The sequence below is a fragment of the Vanacampus margaritifer genome, chromosome 1 (assembly GCF_051991255.1).
Source record: "Vanacampus margaritifer isolate UIUO_Vmar chromosome 1, RoL_Vmar_1.0, whole genome shotgun sequence".
Lineage (NCBI taxonomy): Eukaryota > Metazoa > Chordata > Actinopteri > Syngnathiformes > Syngnathidae > Vanacampus > Vanacampus margaritifer.
Window position 1 is genome coordinate 28,996,503 of NC_135432.1, and position 27,895 is coordinate 29,024,397.

Below are 27,895 nucleotides of genomic sequence, written 5' to 3' on the forward strand. Positions count from 1 at the left end.
CAGGCCACCTTTCAGGAAATAACGCAAGGGAAGTGAGGGGAAGAAAAAAAACGAAGAAAAAAAAACAACCTTATTATTCATTCTTTCCACCAAGAAGAGTGCAGTTAAAAGTCAGAAATAAATTTAGAGAGATTGATTGTTTTATAATCACTATTTGAATTTCAGCGCTTTTGCTTGCCAAAGTTGTGTATCTTTTTGTCGATTACAAACAAGACGCTTTTGTTGCTTTGTTTGCAGTCAAGCCTTGGCTAAGAATTCATCAATTTATCATGACAGCAAAAATATAAAAATCTATGTTCTTTTATGTAGCTTAATCACCAGTTCAAACAGTTCAAGGTTGTAAAATATTGCAAAGACGTTGGTCAAAGGTTCACAAAAAGTTGTTCTTGTTGCAAAGAAATTTCGAACATGCTCAAAATTTGATGGTGATAAGAAAAACTGTGAGCATTTGTTTAAAAAAGACATCATGTGCTAATTTCAATTTTTTGGACACCTTTAATTGAACTTTACATTTAAACAACACAATACAAAGACAGTTACATGTAAAATATTTAAACAAACACATATCTTCAGCTTGCAACAGTCCGCTAGTTTAATGCTAACAAATACTGTGAAGCACTATAGAGAGGTCTTGTGGTATAAACAATTACATTATAAATATTTGAACACAAACAGTGCAGCGACATACAGAAAGTTGAGCAATACTCACAGGTGAAGGTCTATACCGCCATATTCTTCAGTGTTATCTGTATACGTGCACCACACTGCCACCTTGGTGGTCAAGGCGAGCCCAACAGAAGCAGCAAACATAAAATAAATCCCAGGCAAGTGGAATAGGGTTACTTTGTGTGTATAATAAGTAACTAGTGATATATTTAAGTGAAACCTATGCCATTTTGAATGGAAGTTTATGTTTTGAATAATAGTTACAAATTACAAGATGCAATAGCATTATCAAGTTTTGGCAGTTTATGTTGAGTATTTAAAGTAATTATGTATATGCTCGGTCTGAAAAAAGTAGTATTAGTACATCCCAATTGACAACAAATGATAACACAAGGATTTTATTCCCTATTCTACTTGAAATTAACATGTCTGCCCTCAGCAAAAATGAGCTCATGTGATGTTATGTTTTTTTAGTTTAGTGCTGTGTATTGATTTGCTTGGCTTCCTTGGTCCATGTTGATATTGTTCATCTCGAACATTGTGTTTTAAAAGTTAGTTAAACTTTAAAATGATAGGGGCAGCACAATTATTCCGTACTGTCACTTTAATAAAATTCATTGGCCTACCGGACACTTTCAAGGTAGCTGGCAAAAAATATCTACGAAACATGACACTGTTACTTGTTCAATAATCATGTACGCTGTTTATTTGTTGCTATTTTTACACATGCTTCCTTGAATGTATTAAGCACATGCATTGTTTATGAATTAACTTAAGTAAAATTTAACATTTGACAGCTGCTGACATGTGTGAGCATGCGCTGTCCGGCGTGACCTGTGTGTTAAAATGATCAAACTCAAACAATTTAAGTTGTTATTAGGTTGTGTTCTGTCAGCGTTGTTCTGTGATTGCAGCGTATTTTATGGATGGCTAACAGCATACGCATGCATGTGAGTTTTTTAATGTCTGAATGCGAAGCCCAGATATTTTCGTTGGCTGCTCGACTGTCAGCGAGAACGCGTGGGAGGCGATATTCATAGTGGTGCTTTTAGTGGGACTTTTATGAGAGACTTTTTTCCGCGTCTGAAAGGAGGCTGACCACACACAGCAAGGTTGCTTCAGCGCGCGCAAACACACACACACACACACACACACACACGCACACACACACACACACACACACGCACACACACACACGCACACAATTATGTGCGTGTGTGTGCATCCTTCCTTTTACGGCTCCTACGTGGGCTGCCAGGGGTGTGTTTTGCTCGGTGTTTTTGCTTTGGCGAGCCCTCCCCTGTGTTGCGGAAGTGTTGCCGGAAGCCGTGGGAGCTCAACCCAAGTTCTGCGTCAGTGCCACTAAAGAAAGGATTGGGGCTTTCCGGGAGAGGCAAGGGTGTGTGTGTGTGTGTGTGTGTGTGTGTGTGTGTGCGTTGGTGTGGGGAGGTGGGGTACGGTGGACTGTCAGCCTGGCTATGTCACAGTCAATGTGGGTGGTTGTCTACACACTCGCATTCGCAGTCTTAGTCACAAGTGTGCTCAGACAAGCTATTCTTGTGTACGCTATATTGCTGGCATGCTCCGAGTAAAATCCCCCACTTTGGAGGGGAAACGCAATGTGTGAAGACCAGGAACAGGTGTGGGTTTGTGTGTGTAGGAGAGGAGCACAGGGTACACGTGTGTTTCCTTTTTAACAAGTGCAATAAAGGGACTTTGACTGTGAGAATTTGCATTGAACAGATGCGAGTGTTTTGGTCTGCTGTGCTTGACGTGATGTGGATTGGTTCATATTTACAAAGCCTCCCACCCTTCCCGGCACAAACCACCAACTCAAATTACAAAGTGCTCCGCACGCTGTCCTCCAGCATCAGAGCAATGCTTGCGCAAAGCAGCGACAGGAAAGAAAAAGGAGGGCAAAGTGCTTTTTCTGTTGTGGCCAATGACGGAATTGTAAAGGCAGAAATATGGCAGAAGTTTGTGGCCTGCTCATCCTGGGGGATGTTTTCAGCCGCCGCTCGCTCCCTCCCCTTCCCGACTCTGTTTAATGTCTGCCATTTGAGAGACTCCGGAGGGGCTGCACCTGTTTGCCTCTTGGCTAGGAGCCCCCAACTACCTCCTCCTCCTCCCGCCGCCTGCCTGGCTGCCACTCACGCTGCAGTGCCTCCTGGGAGGGAAGAAGCGAGGCGAGGAGGGGGAGAGGAGAGGAAGGGAAGGGGGTGAGGGAGACGAGCGGGATTGCGTGTGGTGGAAGGGATAGCTGCAGGGCTGGAAGGCGTACAGAGAAAGCCAGAGACGAGGGAGGAATTTAACTTCCATGTCCACTCTCTCACACCCACCTTCTTTTGTGGAGACCTCGCTCACAAGTTTTACTCACCATGATTTCTTTTCTGCTTCTTCTTCTTTTCTTTTTTCTCTTTGACCTGTAGCCTCTTGCACAAACACCAATACATGCTCCATTCCTTCCCCAAATGTCTATGTTCTCTTGCTGTCGTCCAATTTTCTCCTTTTCATTCCTCTACTCTCGCTCTCCTCCCTTCCATCTGCCTGATTGAACCAAGATGATTATTGAAGGTCCCCCAGCTTCACTTCCAGATGTCCTAAATCGGTACTGAACCCCAACAGTTTCCTATGTGCATTTCAATGAACCCTGATTTTTTTTTCAAATTCAAGACGGGTATAGGGTTTACTGGTGGACAAAACGAGCAGTGAGAGTAGCCTGTTAATCAAATCTGGCCTGTGGGCAGATGCAATAAAAACAACAGAGGGCCCAGAATTGTACCCTGTGGAACACCAACATGCAAATTAATATTGCACATATTCGTTTGACCACTTTCTTTTTGTTCCCGACATAGTATGGAGCAATTACAATAATAAAGACATCACACGACGTACCATCACAACAGCCGCAAGTCGACTACTGAGCACAATAAATTCCTTGCAGCAAGCATAGGCCAAGCAATGTAGCATGATCACCTGCAGCAAAGCGTATCATCATGAATCATTTGAGTCGGGTGTGTGTCTTGACCTTCGATGAACCTCTGAGACTGATACACCAAACCACATTGGGTCCGATCGAAACCAGGTGTTTTTTTCATTCGAGGGCCACATACAGAAAAGGGGCCACTTTGAAATACTTTGACTTTCATGTACTAAAAACACTGAAATCGATAATTCAAGCAATTATTTATTATTATTTATATTTACTAGTTGAACCCTGGACTGTAGTTTGGACATCCCTGGTCTAGTGAGAATATTTCAGATGTCCACAACATGTGGCGCACCTTCACAAAATCAAGTGATGATGCTTTATTGATAGTTGATTAGGCCAAGTTGCACCATCTGACATAGTTAAGGAGGTCTTATGTCAACAAATTTATTATTTATTTAGTTTATTTTAGATTGCAGTGGTGTAAAAGTGATTTCTACAGAGCTGCATATAATGTGAACATAAAATGGTTATTCCAAATCAAATACTTATTGGTGACCCTGAATCAGTTGTGGCTTGCTTCTGGACAGGAGGGCAAGGAAACCAAGAGCACCATCTCTAAAATATTACATGTAGTTGCTGGAGGTAAAGCTACACAGTGGACTAAGGGAGGGGGGGACTATCCATGAATTTTATTTTATGCTGCGGATAGGCTACAAGGACTTCATCATTTCAAACCATTGTGGACTGCTGACAAGAACAGAATAAGACACAAGGATGTTGTGTTTTGCAGTTATTAGCCAAGGTGCACTTGTTTGTTTAGCCAGACCTACAAGTTGTTTATGGGAATGATATCAAACCCAGAAATGAGCATGTTATGCATTTTTGGATCTAATTACAATGACTAGGTGCATCTAATGTTGTTGTTGTTGTTGATCCACTGCATTGACGTCCGCAAATGAAATGATCCCACAGTCAGCTGAAGTTGTGCACTTTTGTTTCATGCTAAATGCGTGAAGTACTCACTTCCCTCTTGTGTGCCTCGTTGTACAGAATCGCGGCCGCCTGGCTGAGAAGCGCACCATACCGCTGCCCCCCAACCGTGTGCCCAAAAAGGAGCTGGCCTCCATCTTCAGCAGTGACGACAGTGAAGGGAGCGAGCGGGCCAGTGGCGATCACGGCCACATCAAGCAGGAGGACGAGCTTCATTACAGTATCGTGCGCAAGAGGTACGTCATGTTTGATATTTGACTCATTCACCAATGTGTCTTTCAATGGCTTATTTGTGGATTTTGCTCTAAAGGCTTTTTGTTCCTTTTTCAATATAGGCATTGTGACATGATGTTGAGTCATTGATTCGTTTTCCCCACACATAATACATTAGTCGCTATGACCTCAAATCATGTTATTGCACTTTTGCAACTCGAGTGCCAAATAGTGAAATGACCACCGAAGCTTATGCTCATCCTGATGGACAAACTTTCTTGCAGGCCATTTAACAAGATTGGGGGATCTGAGCACATGACGTGATTAATTAATACAAACAGAATAAATGAGACTAGGATTAATGGTATGAAGAAGTTGTGCTGCCTCAAAGCAACCCTGCTCAAATTAAAAACTGCACTGTTTGGGATCAGCAAACATAATTGGCCCACAGTCACGCAATTCTATTCATCACATTGGGAGGAAGTCAGAATGCTTTAAACTTATAAGCAACTCTCTAGGAGTGCACATCACTATGAAACCTGGAAGAGGTATGCCGTATCTTGGTGAAAAAGGGGTTCGCTGTACTGCCTCACAGCAAAAAGATTCCTGAGTTTGAGTCCAGCATGGGCCTCTCTGTACATTTACGACTTTAGGGCCTTATTGTGTGAGTTTGTACTTGGGCCTGTGGGCCTTCCCTATAGTTGACTCTAGTTTCACCCGGCTAAAAATATGTAAGGTTGATTTTTAGTTGCTGACACAAGATCTGGATTCTTGGCACCATGGCATCCAACTGCTCCACATGGATGTGTTCACTGCAGAGAGAATATTTTGCTGTGCGTTATGTACATGTGAAAAACATACAAAATAGACCTGTTATTGCTATATTTTCCAATCATGACAACCCAATAGCACGATTCAGCAAACTTTCATTTACACATCTGATAATAATCACCAGGGTTTCCCCCAGTGCTTTATAGGCATGGCGGGCTGCCCTGCTTTTCTTGCCCCGCCAGCTAAATGCCAACTACACTTCACACCCATGTCACTCAGTAATACATCATACACAGGCCCGGCGAGGGTCAGGTTGAGGTCGTCTCACTGCGATGAGCCAAACGTGTTGTTGCGCTTTGATGGATGAGAATTAGATGCAATTGTGCACACTTTGCAACGAGTCCTTCATGTGACTTTTAAAAGCGGCGCCACATGAATTTGTGATCATTTGATGCTTGACCAAACAGATTTGTGCAATTCTAAAATTTGACAGTGTGGATAAATTTAATGCAGCAGTCGTTCATTGATTAGCCTCCGAAAGTCCCCGGCTGCATTATTAGCAGCGTGTGCAAGCTCATTAGCGGCGGGGATGTTTTTCATGTCTTGAGACTTGCGTGTGACACAGTGGACAGCACACCAAGTGTGACGCTTTAAATGGATCCACTAACCTCATTTAAGAGGGCTTCCCCTCCCCCTGACACTTGCGCCGCTGGCGCGTTAAGATGATAATGAATTTAAAGAACACTTATGACTAATATGTCAGGCTTTTACCCTTTCAAAAGGCGACGGACTCGCTGGAGCCGCAGCTCCGGTCTGTCCTGGGCATCCGTCTCGGCCCCGCTTTATCCGCCCATGCAGGTCTGGACGAAAGGGATAATGGGATGTCCAATCACAGAAATGTGATTTCCATTGACCGCAGCTTCGTAAGTGAGTCGCAGAAGGGTCTTAACAAATTGGATTTGGCCAATGGATGTGAAAAATACAGGGCGCCTGAATGTGTGTGTGTGTATGTGTGAGAGAAAGTGGCATCTCATAATGCGACAACCTTCATCTAAATTTAGGCCGCATGTGTCTGTCCAAAATATGTCATCTTAACATAACCTTGTACAACTTAATAGACTGAATAAGAAGCACACTTTTGACTTTATCTCTCAGTTCTTCACTTTATATTCACTTTGAGCCACAGGTGACTCAAACTAAAAATTGCAGTTCTGTAGAAAGACTAGCTTTCATTTACTCAATTGAAGAAAAAAAAACCCTGACTTACTGTTTTATTTTTCAGTTCATTTAAACATTGATTAAAAAGTGCTGACAACGGGTTTGTGTAATTACCCATCAACCATCTCTGGAGCATGCTGATGTCTTCTGTTTAACCTCCTTAGGGGGGAAAAAAAGTATATATACATACCCAGAACACATCATTTACCACTTAATCACCGTCATTTAGGAGAAATGTCGATAATATTACTGAATAAGGAAATCAAAAACTGTGAGAAAGGGCACTCTAAGACCTACAGTACTTCATACCACACGAACTAATAGTCATACTAAATGTGCCAAACCAGATATTAAAGACGCCAGGGACCTCACTTTAAATGAGCCAATTGACTTCATGGTGCAAGTTCCAGCCCATTTACTTTACATTATGTATCATTTCCAATGCATCCGTAGGTAGGCACGAACATTTATGCAAATGATTTAATTGTGTGTGTGCGTGTGTGCTTTATTTTCAAACAAACAAACTAAACATATGTATATTCGGAGCCTGTGTTTAAATGGTGGGTTTAACTTTCTAATTCAAGGGGGACAACTGGTTTAATCAGCCACAGTTATTCAGTGTTGTACAACCGTTTGAAGGCTTCAACTTCAATTAATATAATTGTGTTTTCTGAAAAAGCTGGCCTTTTCCCATAGGGTTGGTTCATATTTGTATGTGGTTACGTTGTTGTCAATCTGAGTAATAACCAATACCGCGGAAACAGTTTGTTTGTACCGCACTCAACATTTTGTCTTGTGGCCGTATTGAACAACTGTGCCATTACCTTGTTCCAAGAAGGGGTCACGGACCGCGTGAATTTACTGGAAATGTCTCTCTTCTAAGTGTTAATTATTGAGCTTCAGGGGATGGCTTTATGGCTTTTTTTGTTTGAAGCCATTCTGGTATTGTCGAAGCTTGTTTTCCAAGGCAAAAAAGTTGCAAAAGTACTATAAGTAACTCTCTCAAGTAAGTAAGTAAGTAAGTAAGTCTCTCAGGAATCTCAAATTTTAAATCAGCTTGTGATGTGATGTTTTTGATCTCTGATTACTCATTACAGAATTTTTCTCTGAGTTTTCTAACAACAAAATATAAACACAGTACAATGTAAAAAAAAAAGTGGTCAAAGTTAGCGACAATGTTCCAGTTGTAGTGACCTGTTGTGTGTTGTGCGGAGGAACAGCAATAAGGTGAAGAAGAGTGACTGTTGCATATTCTTTTTTTCTATTTTTATTTTTTCCTCCACCTCTGCTAGCTTGCCTCTCGCTTGTGTGCTGTCTTGCATAGCTGCAAGCAGCACAACAGTTACTGTCCAAAAGGGAAAAAAAACTTTCATGAGCAGAATGTAAATGTATGTAGTGCACAGTTGGTCAGTAGTCTTTTTTTTTTGTGCTGCAGAAGACTTTTTCTGCCATGTCCATGGCTATATCTTTATAGGAGCGGTATTCAATACTGTTCTAAAGATGTGTTTGTGTTGAAGTTTAAACACCCCAAAGGTTGTATTTAGAATTTTTGGTGAAGCCCCTCCGGTGGCTGAGCCAGACTTTTATAAATGGGGGGACGATACTTAGTATGCGAAATACTTTTTTTTTTTTATTATAAACAATTAATTTCAAACGGAGTCTCTAAATGTTGAAATTCATTTAAGTACATATAATAGCACATGTAAGCGGTTCAAGAAATGCTTGGCTGGATTCTAGCACACAGGAGATTTTTGCTCATAATGTGCTGGACAAAATATTCGAACAATTAACATTTAATTAAATTAGAAATTTGTTTCAACAAGTCATATTTTCTTGTTTCATTTTACACACACCCTATGAAAAAAAATAAGAAATTTGTTACTCCTAGCACTTTACTTACAACCACATAATGTTACTAATGTTATTATTTAATAATAATGTTTTAAAATCCTGCCATTAAAGCCCCCACTTCTAGACTAAAAACGTTAGGGCATATATATTAAGTGAGTAAGTGTTTTGTGTGTGTTGTTTAAATCTCTTATTTTGAATCTATGCTTTTAATTTGGTGCTGTACTACTACTTCTGTTTCCTGTTTCACGTCTTTGTTCGAAGACTTCTGATCTGAAGTGTCTTGAAGGGAGAATCTTCTTCTGCAGACTCCTATTGAGGCGGATTCCAACATATTGTGGTACATAGCGCCACCTACTGTGCAGGAGGGGCATACCAATTAGTAGGCGTCTAATTGAAAAAACTGTGAGGCTGCATTGGCAAGATGTGCGCCGCAGTGGCGCCGGTGCCGTGATATGTCAATCATTTGGCGCCTTCGGGGTCCAATCTCATTTGAGCAGGGGCACGTGCTACCCCGGCCTCCCCTTTGCCAGTGAGCTTCTCATATGTGATGTCACATCATGCTAGCCGCCGGCGCACATCACGCGTAAACCATGTTAGCGCTGCTAACCGTTTTGATTTGGTAGATTCCCCCTTCCTGTTTTTGTCTTGATGGCTGGAGGCATCCAGCAACTTTATATGAATGAAGGACTTTGATTTGGATCTACTGTGACTGCCGGTGTGTGTAGATGGTTTTATGTGTGTGTTATTGTTTTACATTTTATTAGTGCTTGATTTCATTGTAGATTGCTGTTGCACTAATGGAAAATAAAATGCGCGAGCTGCATCAGTACTTCTCCTTTGATTTTTTTTTTTGTCTATCAGATCAAATCAAAGTTGGAGCAGCATTACAGAACTGATTGTGGTTGAACTTTGTATTAGAATTTGAATGCTGTAGTGGGTTATGTCTTCCGGCTGCTTTGTTGGGTACATCTCGAGGAGATCTCAACGCTCCATTCTGCTTTTGACCTCTTTCTCTCTTGTCTCAGTGGCTTTTTCTCCTCCACCTTCACATCCCCGCAGTCCGTCTGTCAGCACTTTGCCAGTGGCGGTGCGAGACGTGGCGTCAGGGTGCCTCCGCCGCCAGCTCTTGCCAGCTCATACTGTGACCTCCAGCATCGCCACCTCAAACTTGGCATGCCAAGGCCTCAGCGGGGTTCTGCTTGGTGTGCATGCTGAGTGCTTTCCTGTTTGTCTGGACTGCTCTCAGTTGTAGTTTCCTGATGTATGGGTGAAGGCACACACATAATTGTGCTGGGAAGGATTGAGTCCAACCAGACTATTTTGTTCACTGTCTGGGTCAGTGAGTCTCTCCTGCGTTTCAGGATGAGAGGGTGGAGTTGACCATTTCGGTGATCAGCTTAGGATAAAATGGCGGATCATGTCCTTATTAGCGGCCAGACCCAACATTAATATAATACCTCGCACTCTATCCTCTCCAGGCTCCCATCCTTAGAGCTCCTGCGGGAGTGCTGACTCAGGTGACTGGGTCTTAAACTCCATCCCCTTCGCCATCCTCCCGGCAGGGGTGTGTGACCTTGCCGCCAACCACTGAAAGGAAAGGGGGCGGGGCTGAGGGCAGCCAGACGTGCGGGAGATCGGCTTCAGTCCCTCATTAGGCCAGGCGGGACAGCTCAGGAAAAGTGAGCTAATTACTCCACTAACAATGCCCTTGCCGTTCATGGCTTAGAGCGGCCGACCCGCCACAGGATGATAAACCTCTAACCTCCCTGAGAAGTTCATGATAGTATTATCATGATTACTTTGAGTGATGGGACGAGGGAGGTTTGCAAAGTTTGGCTGCAGTGTTCCGCGTTGTTTGTTAGCATTTGTGGGTGCTAGTATGACAAACATCACTTCTGCATCGCCTTGTCATTGTAATAAAAATTGTTGGTCTCCCAGACACGGACGGCGTCTAAGTTTAAACTTAACATCCTAAAAGACGTCTGTCATTATTGCAAAACGTTTGCAGTTGACAGGCCAATCAAGGCTCTCCTTGCTTAGGTGACTGTCTGACTGTTTTCTGAGTCATTGCTTCTGTGTGTGACTGAAAAATGACCAGCGAGGCCAGCATTAGGCCCTGGACGCTCCCCTTCATCTTTTCTGTTAGCGTGTGGAAAACAGCCTGGCGGCCCGCAGCCTGACATTACGGCGGCAGCCTGTAATCATGAGGCTGTAAAAAACCCAAATCCAGCAGCCGCAAACAGTGTGGCATCGTCATAGTGGTGGCAGCTAAGAACCATTCACCACTTCTGTCCCATAAACGCCGCTTTGCCGAGTCATAGCGGACCCCCTTCGGAGACTGTCCTGCTTTTAATCAACTTGCGAGCTGACATGACATACTTTGTGACATGTGGAGAAGCGTACAAAATCGAACAGAAGTGGGGGGGAAATGCCTTTTTTAGGTTTATTTGGGTGACAAAATGAGAGAATAATGAATATACAGACTTTGCTTTTGGGAATGGAGCTAAAAGAAATCAAGCCTGTGCTTCCACAAGCTGTTTGCCATTAAGTGTGACGACACTTCCACTACACGGCTGCTACACTCCCCCTGAATGCTAAGCGGCTATTTCCCATCATTATGGCATTTAATGCGATCAGGATGGTAATCAGATTGCAAATGAAATACCCCCCTGACACACTTGTGTGGGTCTGCTGGCGAGGAAAGAGGTAATTGACGGGGAATTGGGCAGCACCAGCCAACTTAGGGAGGTAAACTCAATTTTTGCTCTTTTTAAGGCGAAGGAAAAATTGACTTTTTGCGCATTAGGGCTCCCCCTTACACTGAAGGGGATTGAACCATGCTAATGAACATACAAATTAAACACTAACAGCATCTTGCAGTTACATCATCAAGTAATAAGCATGATCTGTTTATTGTAGTGTGTTGCAAAGTAATAGAAAGCAATGACCACAACTGGTGGCGGCCGCGGCTCAGGGTGTAGAGACGGTTGTTCAGTAACCAGAAGGTCGGCTGTTCGATCCCCGCTCTCCCCAAGTCATGTGTCGTTGTGTCCTTGGGCAAGGCACGTCATACACATTGCCTCCAGTGCTACTCACTGTATAGAAGATGTGAATGTTTGGTGGTGATCGGAGGGGCTGTACGTGCACACTGGCAGCCACGCTTCCATTTGCCTCCCCGAGGGCAACTGTGGCTACTAAAGTAGCTTACCGCCACCACAGTGTGAATGTGTGAGCGCACAAATAATGCAACCACTGTGAAGCATTTTTGAGTATCTGATTAGATAGAAAAGCGCTATATAAATCCAATGCATTTTTATTATTATTACAACTTTAGACAGTAATGTTGGCACTGATGCTTATGCTAACACACTTTTTCTTGGCCAGGGGTCCTCAACTGTGGTTACCCCTTACTCAGAATGGAAATAAAAGAGAACATTAAATTTACATTTGCTCAAGTTAGCATTGTTAACATTGAGGCTAATTTCTATTAGCAAATCTGTTGTGTTCGCATCATACAGTATGTTAGCATTAAGCTAGCAGACTTTCGGTGGATGAAATACAGTAAATGATTTGGTTGAACATTTTGGTTTTCTTCTCTTTTGTTTACTGTCAGTCGTCCAACTATAAATACTTAAACTGTGATAAAATAAACAGTTTGAATCTTTACTTTGCTTGCGTTGCCTCGTTGAAGAACTCTGTGAGCAAGAGTGTGATAAGATAAGCACTAAGGAATACTTGAATTTAGGTGTGTTTTAATATGTAAGTTTGAATGTGTTTAATGAGTGTGGGAGGTGAATAATGATCAACAAAATTACATTCTGTTCAATTATTTTCTCTGCATTACTTTGGAAATCATAACACCAACATTTTATTTTCAATTGCTAAAGCTATTTTAATGTTTCTGGGCTGCCGAGTCAAAAAATTACTTCCCTTTCTTTGAATTGGCGCAAGCTTTTAAGATAACAATATTTTTGACAATTAAGTGTCAAAAATAATTAATAGTAATGGTAATAATTAATGTGCTTTTAAGAGTATGCAAAACGTACTTCAATCATTCCTAAAAGTAGTGTTTGTGTTCAGACGTCACCTAATTTTGCATTTGTTTACTGCTAATACTGCCTAATTTTCAGAATTTTTGCTTGATTTTCACATGAAACATGACGTGCATATAGAAGGCGATAACGATTGCCGTCTTTCAAAATTTTACATAAAAAATCAAAGAATACCGTATGGACATGCTTGAAAAGACCGATACAGGCTTATCAAATTTGTAGCATAATATGAAAACGATTTCATAAATAGTTTACAATTCACAATTACATTATTGAATTCAGCGATATCAGAACACCCTAAAACCGTTGAAACATTGTTGGCACCAAAATGTGTTCTGAGTTGTACTTGAAGTCATTAGAATATTTGTGCAATCTTCAATATTCTGCTCAAACAGCTGGTATAGCTGAAACTGTCTCAGAAGCAGCATAATCATGTTTTAAGCTGTTAAACTACTTAGAGGTTGTGAATATGTTGGATAATAGATCTTAGTATGGAAGATGAGCGGGGATGAGAGCCAAAAGTGCTGGATGCAGTAGTCTGCCAGTGTGTGTGACACACATCAGAGCTACAGTAAGAGCCAATCCACAACATAGCCACCTGTAGCTGCTGAGTTTGGACGTAGTGCGGTCCATTTGGAGCCTTCCCGTTGTAAGTAGAGTGTGAAAAAGTTGATGTCACACTGGTTTGGACTTGGGGATTTCTGTTTGGAAGTGCGTAACGGTTTGTTTGTTTCTCTTCTCTTCCTCTCATGTGTACGTGCGCCAGTCGTGACAGTGACCTCTCTACAATCATCTCCAACCTGCACCACAGCAGACAGCATGGCATGCCCGAGGGCCAGTCAGCCTCCGACCACAATGCCAGTACAGGACACACAGGTAGGACCTCCGGTGATGTTGCTGTGTGTGTGTGTGTGTATATGTTTGGCAACACTGGCAGACTCCCACTGCAGATTCCCTGTAACATATGTAAGTATTCTTTTATTTGACTCTAATTTGTACGATTGGGGGATTTTGCCATAAGCTTATTACTCCTTCCTGAAGGTCGCTCTCCTGTCTGTTACTTAATGTTCTTCCTACATTCTGTGTAGCACGCTAGGATTTATTTTGGGGCTAAAACCCCTGTTTCAAATTACCTCCGAATAAATAGCTTTGTTTGCTATTAATCCAAACAATCATGTGAGTAGAAGAGCCGTGGTGTGCTAAGCTAAGAGCTTACAGACAGAGCATAGACAGCGTTTAATCGCAGCTATTTGTCAAGTTGCCTGTGTGAGGATATTATGCCGCCATTAAAGACATATGGTTGGAAAACGACCTCACTAATCAGCTATTATCACGATTTGTTTGGGTATTTTGCGCCACTCTTAACAATTAACAATGACATATTTGTGTTTAGTGTGTAAGATAAATACACAAAAAGCACAAGTTTTCATTCATTATTATATGCACAGCACTTAGCGAAAGCATTATCAATTCCACAAATGATAGCCTGGTGCACTTATGTTAGAGACATGTGATCCACGGTTAATTGATAAAAAAAGTAATAACATTTTTAAAAAATCAATAAAAATAGTGACTTGAAATTCAATTTCAAGTTAAACAAGAAAAAACAATTTTGAAAAATGATTTAATTAGAATAATATTGTAATTAATTACATTAATTGATATAATAATTTTTTTATCTTATTTTGTATTTATTTGTTCGTTAAGAAATGCATATTGAGTACATGTATTACTTTATTAATACATATAGTTTTCAAGCTGTGGATTGCTTGACTAGGCTTAAAAGATGGAGAAAGTGTGTAATATAGTACAAATATCTTGAAAACAGCAGATATGACCCGCCTATTTTCATTCTGCATGTAAAATGTGGATTTGTGGGTAACACCCTAAAATTGCCCCCGGAGTGACCCTGCCTCTTCTCATCCTATTAGCCATTAGCACAGCAAGTGGCAAATCAGCTCAGACCCAACACCTCCATTCCCTCGCTCTCTGTTTGCTCATCTCTTTTGTCTGCAGGATTAATTGCCCATACGGTACCTGTGAGAACAAGGCATTGTGGGTACAAGGGTGCTTCTAATGGATGGGTGACTTCTTACACCTAAAATTTGGAATGGGTTTTCAACCCAAAGGCTGTCTTTACTCTCAATTTACTTGACAAACAAATCAAAGTGTTGAGTAGTTGCGCTAATGAATGAAGTCACAAAGGGTGGGCTTGGAGGTGCGTTGGGGGGCTGCGGACGAAAGAGGGGCTGACCACAGTTTGGCCTCGCCAGAGGGGGTCCAGGACCTGAAAATCTGTCCGTTTGAGCATTAAAGCGCGATTTAACAGGCTGCCCGCACGCCTCGCTCCGTGTCTGTAAACAAGTCCAATCCGATCAGTGCCTCTAATTCTGTCTGCCAGTGAAATTAGACGCACACACATTCACAAGCACACACAAATAGCGGATAGCTGCACGGATGCGTGCCCACGTAAAATCAACACAGGTTAAGATTGACGTCCAAATACACACGTGGGTGTGTGTGAGTGGAAGTTTTAGAGCTGGGGATTATTTGAGTTGTCTGTCTTCCAGTGTTTTCTCCTTCTCTGTCAACTTTGCAACTTTACACTGAAATGTGGAATTAAAGTGTGCGCAAACAAAAACAGGAAGTAGATGAGGCAAAAGAAGAGAAAGCTCACAGCAGAGAGCCGCTGTGATGGAAGAAACATTTGGAATTAGTGAGACGGAGGAAAGAGAGATGAATGAGTGTGCTGGCGGCATCGGGGGAGAGCTGGCGGCAGCGATGGTGGCGGACAGCGCCGCCTGTGTGTGTGTGTGTGTGTGTGTATGTGTGTACGCGTGTGTGTGTGTGTGCGCAGGGAGGAAAGGAGGTCGTCTCTGTGCCGGAGCAGGCCGTTAATTAAATCTGAGGGACAGACAGGAAGGCTGCCTCCCGCCTTCTCTTCTCCTTTCTATCCCTCCCTCCTTCCCTCCCTCGTTCGCGCTCTCGCTCCCCAGCCGGCGGCTATTCAGAGGGTCTGTGAGCGGCGGCGATGGGGGGATGAGGGGATGGAGGAAGGGAAGGGAAGGGGAGGGGGGGGTAGGAGGATCATGGGCGCCGATGCTGAGAGTCTGGCGGCCTGTGGAGACTGTAAACTGTGGCGCTGTGGTCAGACCGGAGACTCAAACAGGCAAGATAAGGTGTTTTTGGACCTCTTCCTCTTCCTCCTCCTCTTCCTCTCCCTCCATACAGACTCCCACAGGCAGTTACAACTTGTTGGTGTGTGTCTTTATATGTGAGCATCTTCCCCAGTGTGGTTTTAAGTGTATCTTTTGTTTTTCATTTGCATGAAAATCTGGAACACAGAATGTTTAGGAAAGGGATTTTATTTTTCTCACTCTGATAGTGAGTGCAAGTCTTCATCTACTTATTATGAGATACATTATAAAGGTTTGTATGAAACAAAAGAAATGCTCCAGGATTTCTCATGCTATGGAGTATAGACAAGGAAGTGTGTGTGGCAAATGTGCTTCAGAGAGATTGATCTTTGGGTTGAAACATTGCCCTTGTGGGGTTTGCCTAAAATAACTGAAACAATATCATTGTGTTTATTTCAGCAGTGAAGTGGAATTTTTCGACCGAGGCTAGTTGTATCACTTTTGATGCTTTTATCTATTTCTTGGAATCAATACATCATAAATAAACAAAATGTATATGAGATGAAAGACCAAAGTCTTAGGTATATTTTTTGTATTCATGTCATTTTCATACTTTGTGTCAGTGCAGAGTTATAAGCCATCAAATAGAGGGAGTGAACATGTGACATGTTGCCCCATGGGTAATGGGTAGGTTGTCACACTATATGGGGTAAGTTGTCACATTGCATTTTTTAACTGATAAAACAAGGACAAAATTATCCTTATTCTCCTGTTTTGTTTTGTTTTGTTTTGTTTTTGTTGTTACAGCTAGAGAAATTGTTTATCATTGAGCTTGAAAATTTACCATTCTAATTGAGCAAATTTTAACATAAAATATTATGCAATAGATTTAAGTCCTGAAAAACTGTTGGGAATGTAGGTCATAGCTCTCAGCCTCAAATGCCTGTTTTGCTTCCCCTAAACTGGAAATTTGATATTAAATTTAAAAAAAAAAGAAGCATTTCAGTTAATCGATGGATGGTTCATCATGAAACTTAAACCAGTCCTGACATGTGGGCATACTGTAGTTCCAACAATTGGAAAATTGATTTTTAAACAATGAAACAAAACCTGGCAAACTAATTTCCTCACTCTTCAGACTCATCATCTGAAGGGCAATTTTGGCATATGGAAACCAAGTTGCCAGAAGTGCATTTTTCATTGGCCCATTCTTTGCAAATGTGACAACAAACCCCAAAATGACTGAGACAAGTTGCCCCAAACTACCATGTTGGCTAATACTTGCTCTAGTTTAAAGTTAGCTTAAAACAGAGCAGTGACTGAGGCAAGATGCCTGAATCTCTCCTCTCACGAGTCTACATGATTTGCTGCTAGAATTTGTCTATGTACAACGCCTGTTTCAAAATATATGAAGTTTAATTTTTTTTACTTTGGGTTGTGTAAAACAGATAACTGGCACTCATCTCAGCTCACAATGTGCTATTCTCTTCTCTGACAGTACACAACCCCTGACCATTTAGACGAAGAAAACTAGTATTCCACATTTTCGTTGCGTTCTCTGGTGGACAAGAAAATTGCAATGTGACAACTTACCCGTGATACAACTAGCCCTGGTCTCCCCTAATTTTCTATCTTATCTAGGGTTACGGGTTAGGCTGGAGGCTCGCAGCTAACAGTGGGCGAGAGTCAGCATAAGCCCTGGACTGGTCACCAGACAATTGCAGGTCACATATAGACAAACAACCATTCACAGTTAAGTTGCCTAATCTTTCTGAGTGTATTTCTGGAATGTGCGAGGAAGCTGAAGTAAGCACACACAAGCACAGGGAGGTGCACGCAAACGCTACAAAGGAAGGCTGGAACAGAGATTCCAACCCGGACCATCAGAGCTGTGAGGCACACGTGCTAACCACTTGATCACCGTGCTGTCTGAGGGGATGATCAGAATCGGAATCTTTTTTTCTTTCTTCTTTATTGGCCAAGTATGAAAGAAGGACAAAAGGAATTTGTCTTCTCAGTCACAAAAATAATGATGACCAACAGAGGGAGACAGAATGGGAAGTCCGGCGGTTCGCTAATTAGCGCCCCAAGTTTCTTAGATTGGCTAATGAAATACATGAGGAAGTGGTCACAATTGGTCACATTTTATTTGGATGCAAATCAAAGTAATGTATGATTTGAAACATGTTTTTTTATTTTTATGTGAGCCAAAGTAATAATAATAGTGCATCAGATTTATATAGCACTTTTCTGTACACTCGAAGACGCTTCACAATAGATACATTATTCATGCGCTCACATATTCACATTCTGGTGGAGACAAGCTACTTAAGTAGCCACAGCTGCCCTGAGGCAAGCGTAGCTGTTTGTGTGCGCCTACGGCTTCTCCGACCACCACCAAACATTCGCACCTTTCAGGTACCAGTGTGAGTGGCCCTGGAAGCAATGTGGGTGAAGTGTCTTGCCCAAGGACACGACAACGCATGACTTGGGGAGAGCGGGGATCGAACAGCTGACCTCCCGGGTACCGGACGACCGGCTCTATCTCCTGAGCCACGGCCGCCACTTGTCTCAAAACTGTTATATATACTAACTTATTTTTAAAAAACTCCCTACCCATTTTTATTTTTTATTTTCAGTTTGGTTGAAATTCTGATCAAAATCATGTGAGAATGCTTTTAAAAATTCCATAACCTTTATTAACCATTTTGTTCTGATTCTGAATATGCACTAATGTTGCCGAGCAACAGGTGATGTAAGATGCATATTAGGCAAAGTGAGAATAATCAACCCCAGATTTGGCAAAGAACACAAATTCATGTTTATTGTTTAAGTTACCTTCAGGCCTGATGAATCACTCTTTCAAATATACATCCGATCCTTACAATTTGCATTTTGAAAGCACGCCTTTATGCAAATTGTGTGGAACCACTTGAAATCCGAAAAATAATTGAATGTAGCTACCAACGGAGATCAAATAATTACTTATTATTAACGGCTTCTTCCGTGTTTATCAAAGTGTTTCGCTAATCTATATGAGCTAAGTTACGGCTTGTGGATACTTCTTAAACACATGCAGCCACCTGCGCACCAGATGACTTAACAGTTAGCGACACATTTTGTCCTCATGCGGCCCATAATTCTTCTTAAGCTCCACTTCTCTTAATTTCCTCCGTTCCACGCCGAAGAACGGCGGAGGAAAAACAGACGAGCAGCGCGCCCAAATGTATCACTCTGTGTACTTTGTGCGTGTTGGCAGTGGCGTAACCTCCCTCGGCACGAGCCCAAGTGCCCCCATGTCGCCCCCGTCTCCATCACCCACCGCGACCCCCCCGCCCCCTCCCTCGCCCAGCTGCATCGGCCCGTAAGCCAATCAATGGCGGGGCTTTCAGGGCCGGCGGAGGCCCCAGTGCGCGGAAGGGGGGATCAATAAGTTATTAGCACCATTCTGTCAGCTGTAATGTGGAGATTGATTGGGGGGCTGCGGCTGGCGGCCCACCCCACGTCCCCGCCTGTCACCCCGCCTTTCCTCACGCAGCCCCCGCCACCCACCTCCCCCTTGCTGGCCTGATAAAGATGACAGATTAACGGAGTAAGAGAGGAATTAAGGAGTCTGGCTGTCTGAGCTGTCAGCACGCTCGCTGCCATGGCGAGAGGAGGGAGGAAAGGAAATCGGACTGGCGAGAGAGAAGGAGAGAGCAAGGAATGCTGCCTTGCTTGATGGTTCGCCCCGATGGTGTCACATGAAAGAACAGTTTAGAGCCCGCTGTTTCCTCTCTGTCTTTATCTGCTCTTTCCTTCTCATCTGTTTTTCCTCTCAGTAGGATGAATTGCACTTATAAAGGAGGTTAACTTGCAAGGTTGACATCTAATGACATTTCTGATGGCTGTTGCATGGCTGAGGGTTCAGTTCTGTGTGTTTGTATAGAGGCAAATCACAAGTTATTTATTGGTGGTACGAAGCAAGTCTTGGACCATTTCTTCTTTACATTAAAATTCAACGTGCTGTTGTGCGGTTTTGCAACGGTAAACTCAGATCTGATGGCTTGCGTTTCCAGCTCAGGGCGTCTTGGCAGAACGGCGGTGTCAGCATAAATAGTGGCCCATCCGAGCAGAGTGACACTGCGTAACCTGCCAATAATTTCAAGACAGTAAACAAAGGCCAATGATGGAGGACATCCAGTAGTGTATTCTGTTCCTTCTTCTTTGCATGCGGCTGTTTATTACAAACAGAACACAAACTTTGTTTTACAAAAGATGTCTTTTGGAATCTTCCTATTTTATTGCTAATGTCACAAAAAAAGTGCACATTATTTCTCAACTGCTAAATTTTCTGTGAATTTCCAGCACCACGGTTCGGTTGCTCTGCCATTCAGATTAATATGACAACAATGGTGACAAAAGGTTTGCTAAATTGGTACCCTCCAAACTTTTGACAACATAAACATTACAATACTGGAAGATTTCAAACTGTACTAAACAAATCCAACACTTGAGTGTTCACTTTGGTGAAAGTGGTGAGGCAAAACTAGAAAGTTCGTCTGCCTCGAACGGTTGGATTAAGCTAGAGAGAAACAAAGTACTGTATAGGCGGACATGGAGTGGGTTAACAAGAGGACAATGCTCACACTGACTATGTTTACATGCAGTCAATATTCCAGTTAAGTTCAAAATTCTGGTTTCTGAAACATTGAAGATAACTCGTTTACATGCGTGAGCGGACAGAATTACTCCCGTATACATATCCTGATCTAAACCGTGACGCCGGACATCATTATGCAAATGGACGTCATTTCCCCTTTTAACTAAAAGACATTACTGTATATTCATGTCACTCACCATACTGCCGATAAGTATTTTCCTCCTCGCTTCAAAAGTGTGGTTCTGTGCTGCGTAACCATGTTTGTTTACCTCTGCTTGTGTACGTCTACACGCACATATGTGTGTATATAGACACAATGTAGCATTTTCACTATAGAGATAGAAAATAACGTGGAAAAATCAATGTATTCAAATTGGGCTCGCTTAGTGGTGGCAACGTAAGATGGCCGCCGTGAATACAAGTAGTTCTTGTACTCAAAAGACTAAGATTGGGGTCACAAAAGGGGTAACCTGGGGTCTTATTTGGGTTATTAAAAATCCAAATTTGGATTTTTATTTGTTTGGGTGGATTTTTTTCATGGCTTGTCAAAACCCAAATATTGCCAATTATCGGGTTTTGAATGGGTTATTGACTGCAGGTAAATGTAGTCAATCATAGCAGTAACAACAAAGTTTACTGTTGTATATTGATATTACTCATAATGGTGATGAATTTAGTAGTGCTGTTTGCTACATCCCAGATCGGCACTTTAAAAATTTTAAATCACAGCTCCAATGATCAAATAATAATCACCACCCCCTACTGCAGTGCACAACATAAGATAACAAGCACGTGATCGGGAAGCGCCCCCGGGTAGCAAACTTGACTGTAAGCACCCTTAGTTAGTAAACGGCTTGCACAGACGCTAGCACAGCTCAAGGCTGGGCATTAAAAAGGGAGCATCAGTCCTCTAAGAAGCCCCATTTAATTGGCTTTAAAAGCTTGCCGCCCTCAAATCTCTGGCCCTCGGGCACCCGTTCTGGAGACGGCACGTCTTTAGTGAGGTCAGCTCGAAGAAACGACTCAAGTACAGTTTGTGTTTGATCATGAGCGAGCGTCTCCGGGCGTGGGTGGAAGCATGCTCTTTGCGTTTTTGGAAGGTAGAATAGAGGCTAATGGGGATTGTCGCTACTCCTGGATGAGGAGATCTAGGTTTTTCGAAGGGACAAGAAGGGGGGAAAAAGAACACTATGATTGTAAATGTTGATAAAAAAAGAGCTCATTGAGAAGTGTGTGTGTACGTGTATATACTTGCTAATTAGCATGTTCCTCCCTCCAATGGTTTTTAGTGTGGTAATGCTTTTGGATCTCCTCAACATCAAATAGGGGATTAAAAATGGGAGTTGTTTTGTTATGTATTTTTTATTTTAAGTTCCACGCACAGATGTTGTGAAAATGAGCTGCAAAGTGCCTGAAGGCACTTTAATTTAGAATACCATGCCAGTATCACATGCTTGCGCACCAACTGCTTGTCCACCCGCTATCCAATCGGCTATTTTTAATACTCTACTCAGCATCTATTTGGGTTGTAAATTGAAGTTATGGAAGTAATGCATCTCTGTTGGTCACACAAAGTACTGCATTCCAAAAGTAGTGAAATTACCGAAACTATTGTTTTTTTGCAGTGTAATAGTTTACCTCTTACAATGCATTTTAACCTTGTGATGACCAAATGGCAACTTTTCTCTTGACACATCCACTTACTGCACATGTAAAATACTTCCCGCTGGCGTTTTAAAATCATCCGCGATTCCAGTCACCTAATATGGATCTGGATCTTGCCAAGCCAAAGTTGAACATCATTGAGACTATGACCCCTAACTGACCATTTGACCAGTCTGGAGCCTGAAGGAGATCATTTCTGTAAATAATTATAATGCTTGTGGGCTGATAGTGACATATTGAAAATAAAGCTAACACAAGTGGTGAGTCCCACCAGAATGTACAAACTTTTCCATCTCCAGGCATAGACAACATTTTGACTGTGCAGGCAGTTATCCAAAAGCACACTTTGATATCAAGCCAAAACTCAAGTGTTTGTTTGGACAAGGCCCGCGCTAGTGACAGAAGTCTACAAACTCTTACAAACTACCGCTATTGTTTTTGTTGTTCATTGTTGTGCATTTGCTTTGTTAAAATGGAGACGGAGCCGCCACTCTCTTTGTAGGAAAAAACAAAATGCTCCTCCCCATCCCTAAAAATATCCTCTGAGCAGAGAAGAGAAGGCAGGAAAAGGGCGAAACAGAGGAAACAGTTGGTGCTGTGGTTTGTCTGTGTTTGCAAGAAAGGCGAGGTGCGCCAGAAAAAAAACAGACAGCAAGAGAGATGACAAATGTCTTTTCCGTTCTTGCGACGCGGTCTGCATCTCCTCCCTCCGTGATTAGGCCCGTATTGATTTGAGGTGTGTTTGAGGGGGTGGAGGTGAGACGACGGGGCTGGAAGGAAGGGAGGGATTAGAGGGGAGGAGGCGGTGAGGAGGTGGAGGCAGCAGTAGGGGGTGCTGTGATTGTACACAAGTAAAGGAAAGGCGAGGAAATGTGTTTGTTCATGGAAGAAACTCAGGTATGGAGGAGAGAACAAATGAGAGGTATTTTTTTAATGAGGGATTGCTAGTCGTGTTGGTCAAAAACAAATATATGGGCAAAAGGTGGGCTTCAAGGAATTGAAATAGCAGTCGAGCAGTCATGTCCAAACTTTTTCTTCCAAAGGCTGCACACAGAAAAATGAAAAAGATCCAATGGCAACTTTGACTGTTTGAGAGAATGAGAATGCTTATTTCTTATTCTATTGATGTCTTAAAGTGTAGTTACAACAATGCAGGTAAACGATACGCACTGTGTCAATCAACAAGTCGCTAAAAAAACGGATGGTGGTGCGCTAAAAAGTGGACGGCAGGCTGCAAATGGCCCCCAGGCTGTAGTTTGAACACCGCTAGCTTTGCGGCTATTCAATCATAGGTTTTTAGGACAACATCTGGAAAAAGCAAAGAGAGTGGAAGACGTGTGATAAGACAGACTGTTGGAAAAGACGTTAGCGAGATACCAAGACAGAACCCTTGTCCTGTTGTCACACACACACACACACACACACACACTGAGTGAGGCAGATCTGTCATCCAAAGCGGTTCAGGCCCTCTCTCATCTCCAACAGAAAAGGCACATCTCCAGATGCCTGTGGTTTGCTTCAATAACTCTTTTTTTGCACCTAAAACTTTTTGGGGAGATATTGTTGAACTCTTTTAACTTGCACCCAAGCTAATTTCCCAGCAATCATCCATTCAGGTAGACAAAGAGTAGTACAGCAGAATCAAGATTTGATATTCATTGTTTCCATCCATTGACCCCCTGCTCTTTTTGTGTCTGTACATTTCCAGATGACCTTTTAGGCAAGAGGGGAAGCTTCTCTCCCAACAGCAGCAGCAACTCTCCCTCGGACAGTAAGAAGTCACGCAGCGTATCCCCCAAAGGTAAGAATTGCATTTCTCAGAGGTGGGGGACTCGAATCACATGATTTGAGTCAAGTCAGACTGTAGTCGTTGATTTTAGGGCTCTTGGCTTGCTTGGTAAAAACTTGAACTGCAATATAATACTTGACAGTCATTCTATTTATAGTTTCAAAATCAAAATTTATAGTGTGCTGTTTTTTATTTATTCATTTTTTTAGAAAATTATTTTTTGTGTTATTTGTATTAATTTGGCAACCCAACACTGCATGCTATAATGTGAAGTGCAGGGTACAGTACTGTGCTATGGAAGTAGTTTCCAAGATTTTGGGATTCAACTGTATCCGTCGCACACAGACAGGTAAGACCACTTCACAGATTAGCTAATAAATAGCTGGTCAAACATTAATTAAGCTTCATGTCAGTTATACATTTAACTGAGAAGACAATAAAGTAGAAGACAATATGGAGACTGGTTTGGGAACAATAAAAACATTGTAATTGTCAGTGTGTTATGTAAATGTATAATATTGTTGTCGGCACATGCTAATATTGACCACAAAGTATAAAGTACATTAATACTGTATTACACCCATGGTGATCATAGCATAGAAATTATTATTTTTAATTTTTTCCTGTAATTGGCATTCATCTACTGATGTCACATGCTTATATGAAGATCATCTTAAGCTTAGCAGCAGAAGCATCAGTAAAGAGGCAGTGTTGATTCAGCTGTGAGAAGTCCGCATGTTAAAAATATGCAGAAAAAAATGTTTTGTTTGAACATTTGAGTAGCACCTTTTCCACACTTTTTTAATTCACACGTCCCCTAAACCTCCCACCACAGATGGTGCATCCCCTCCCTCAAGACACAATTTATTTAAAAAAAAAAAAAAACATTCATAGTCATTAAAGGCATCACAGTTTTGTAAGATTTTATTTATCAAGTTAAAAATCAGATTGTATAATATCATTAACATGATCAGTGTCTTCACAAATATAATAAAAAATAATTGGAGCCTTTTTTTTCAGAATTATCTAACTGGTAGCCCTTTGCATTAATTAGTACACAAAAAGTAGCTCTTAGCTTCAAAAAGATTGTTAAAGTTAAAGTACCACTTAATGTCACACCCACCTAAGTGGGGCGAAATATTTTGTCCGCATTTGACCCATCCCCTAAGGGAGCGGTGAGCAGCAGCAGGGGCCTCGCTAGGGAATCATTTGGTAATCTAACCCCCCAAATCCAACCCATAATGCTGACTGTCAAGCAGAGCGGCAATGGGTCCCATTTTCTTTGTCTTTGGTATGACCCAGCTGCGGGATTGAACCCGCAACCTCCCAGTCTCAGGGCGGACACTGCTGAGCTGTTAGTGGCCAACCTTTAGCTTCATCTTGTTACACGAATAATCAGGCCAGAATTGTATTGCAGTATTTCACGTAGTTGTGAGTAGACTTTTTATTTTTGCCCATAACATGATATGAGTGCATGATAAATCATGGATTGAGAGGAATACCTTTGGCAATAGTGCAGCAATCCGGTCGCCATCGTCTATTATTCATATTTCTCTTATGTGGCGTGAAACTGGGCGCCCGACGCAGCCAACAGGCTTTTCCCTCTAGGCTCCTGAAGAAGACTTCCTGACTGATGCATTATAGAGCAGGCAAAACCAAGGGCGCCTTACCGTACATCCAAGACATCCCTGGAAATACTGTACATCAGCAACATGCATACAGTACATGCATACACACATAGACAAAAGCTCTTTTATATAAACTTTTGATTAAAATATCAATAACATGACGAGTAACCTTAACAGGAGTCTTGTTTGGTGACCCTTTCTATTTGACTGATCAGGACCACTACCTAGCACTTTTAGGAAACCATCTCAGGCTCTTAGCCTCTGAAAGATGCATGTATTTGTGTGTGTGGCGTGTGTGAGTGAGAGAGAGAGAGAGACAGAGAGACACAGGGTGTATGCTGGTTTCCACCTTCTGTATTAATGTAATTTATACCACATAAGTGAAAATTGCAAAAAGACAAAATGTCTCAGACTGTCAAAGTTTTGTACGCTATAACCACTCAAGTAAATTATTCTGTTTTAGATTTAGCACGCGTGCATGCACACGGAATGATGTCTTTTTTTTTAGTTGGGTGACCAGAAGTTAATATTTGCCCAGACAGATCCTCTTTTGCAGATCTAAAAATAATATCTAACCGGTATTTGAAAATAATCTTGGATTTCATTATCTCAGTAAGCATATGTTTATTAACGGAACCTTATTGAAATATGAAAGTGAAAGTAATGGGTGAATATAGGCACTTTCAGGCAATTTCAGCCACTGATGGCGCAATCATTGAACTGTTTCCCATGTCAATCATTATAGCAGCTAACCCTAAATACCAATTAAAATATACTGTATACTCCAACCCAACACAAGAACACTTGAGCCCCAATCCAACCCCAAACATACACAAACAACAAAATGCACGCACATCCAACACCCTCCCGCACCCAACGTGCGTCTGTTTATGAATATTAAACTTTGTACAGCCGGCGTTGAAATAAGTTATGTGTTGACAAAAAACAAAAACGAAAAACAAACAAACTGGCTGTCAGTCATTAAAAGTAAAGAAGCCAACAAAGAGATCTAGGAGGCTAAAACACTGCTAACAAATAAGGTAAACAGATGGCTAACTGGGGCTAATACACTGCTAATAGATGCTAACATATGGCTAATAGAGCCAGAAGTGAGCACAAAACCGTTAACAAGGCTAATAGAGGGTAGATTCATGCCATTGTTTTAGTGGTTAGTCTTTCTCACTTACACTCAACAGAAGTTATTACTTTCTAAATGGTTAGCAACCTTTGTGTTACTCTAAGTAGTTCCTCCATGCTTAAGGGAAACTGTATTGAGCTTTTGCTCCATCCTTGAGGCTCAACCCTGAGTTACGTCCACACACAAAGCCCGACACTACACTTACTTTTGTGTACGTGTGGCGTCTCCTTCAAGTGTGGCGGCGACAGAGAATAACCATTAATGAGTAATGAATGTGGAGAAATGGACTGAGAGCAGAGCAGATGGAGGAAGTCGGTGAGATTGGATGCCGCTGTGTAAATGATGTCTGTTGTTCTTTCTGCACCAAAGTTGTCACCCCCTGCTGTTTACAGAGTGAGGAGACTTTTGACAAGCACAGACTAGTTGCACGCACATACATTAGAGCCTTGAGTACCTTGGCTGGATTAGCGGAAGCTTGGCGGTGGAGACAGAGATGCTCTCATGCTCGTTTTAGTCCCTCCAGCCGCTACCGCTGCTCCTTAGCGCCTCTCCTGCTCTCCTGCTCAGGGCCAGGCTCAGGTTTCACTAGCAAGGAGGAAGGTAAAACCAAGCCCTTTTTCATCCTCTGTCTCCCCAACCACCTCCCCATACCGCTCCACTCTTCTTACCTTAGATCATGTTGCTATTGACACAAACAGGGAGGAGGGAGGTCAAATGGAGCAATGAAATGAGGGGACTTGCAGCTAGAGAGACATCATGCACCATCTTCACCATAAAGGCGTTACATGCATATTCTTAGCTTTTGGACATCGTTATGTTCCAGTTTTGAGAGCTCAATGTCGGGATGGTCCTTTTCTGTTCACGGCGCATAGATAGATACCTTGTTGGATGAGTTAAGTGTGGAAGAACTTAAGCCCATCAATCCCCTTCAGGATGAAGAAAAACAGACTTAATACATACTCTTGAAGTCAATTGGACCCTCTAAATGTCCTATAATATACCAATATCATGTCCCTTAGCTGTTGCCATATTTTTTGGCAGCGCTTCTGCAAGTGTCAGACAAACTGTAATAAAACTAAAACAAAACACGAACAAATTAACCATGAATTTATAGAAACAGCTTCATCCACCATGACCTCCAATTGATCAGCGCTTGCATATTGTTGAATGAACTATGTGGAAGCGAGTCTTCTGAGAATCACC

The 27,895-nt window shown here is 42.1% G+C and overlaps 1 protein-coding gene across 2 annotated transcripts in view; it reads left to right on the top strand.

Annotated features, from left to right (window-relative positions):
• samd11 (sterile alpha motif domain containing 11) overlaps positions 1-27,895 on the top strand; it is a 62,655-nt gene that overhangs the window by 11,577 nt on the left and 23,183 nt on the right. For both annotated transcript variants that reach the window (XM_077545732.1, XM_077545739.1), the window contains exons 3-5: positions 4,649-4,824; positions 13,460-13,569; positions 23,846-23,938. In XM_077545732.1, coding sequence (XP_077401858.1) covers positions 4,649-4,824; positions 13,460-13,569; positions 23,846-23,938 — 379 coding nt within the window. The remainder of the gene's footprint in view (positions 1-4,648; positions 4,825-13,459; positions 13,570-23,845; positions 23,939-27,895) is intronic.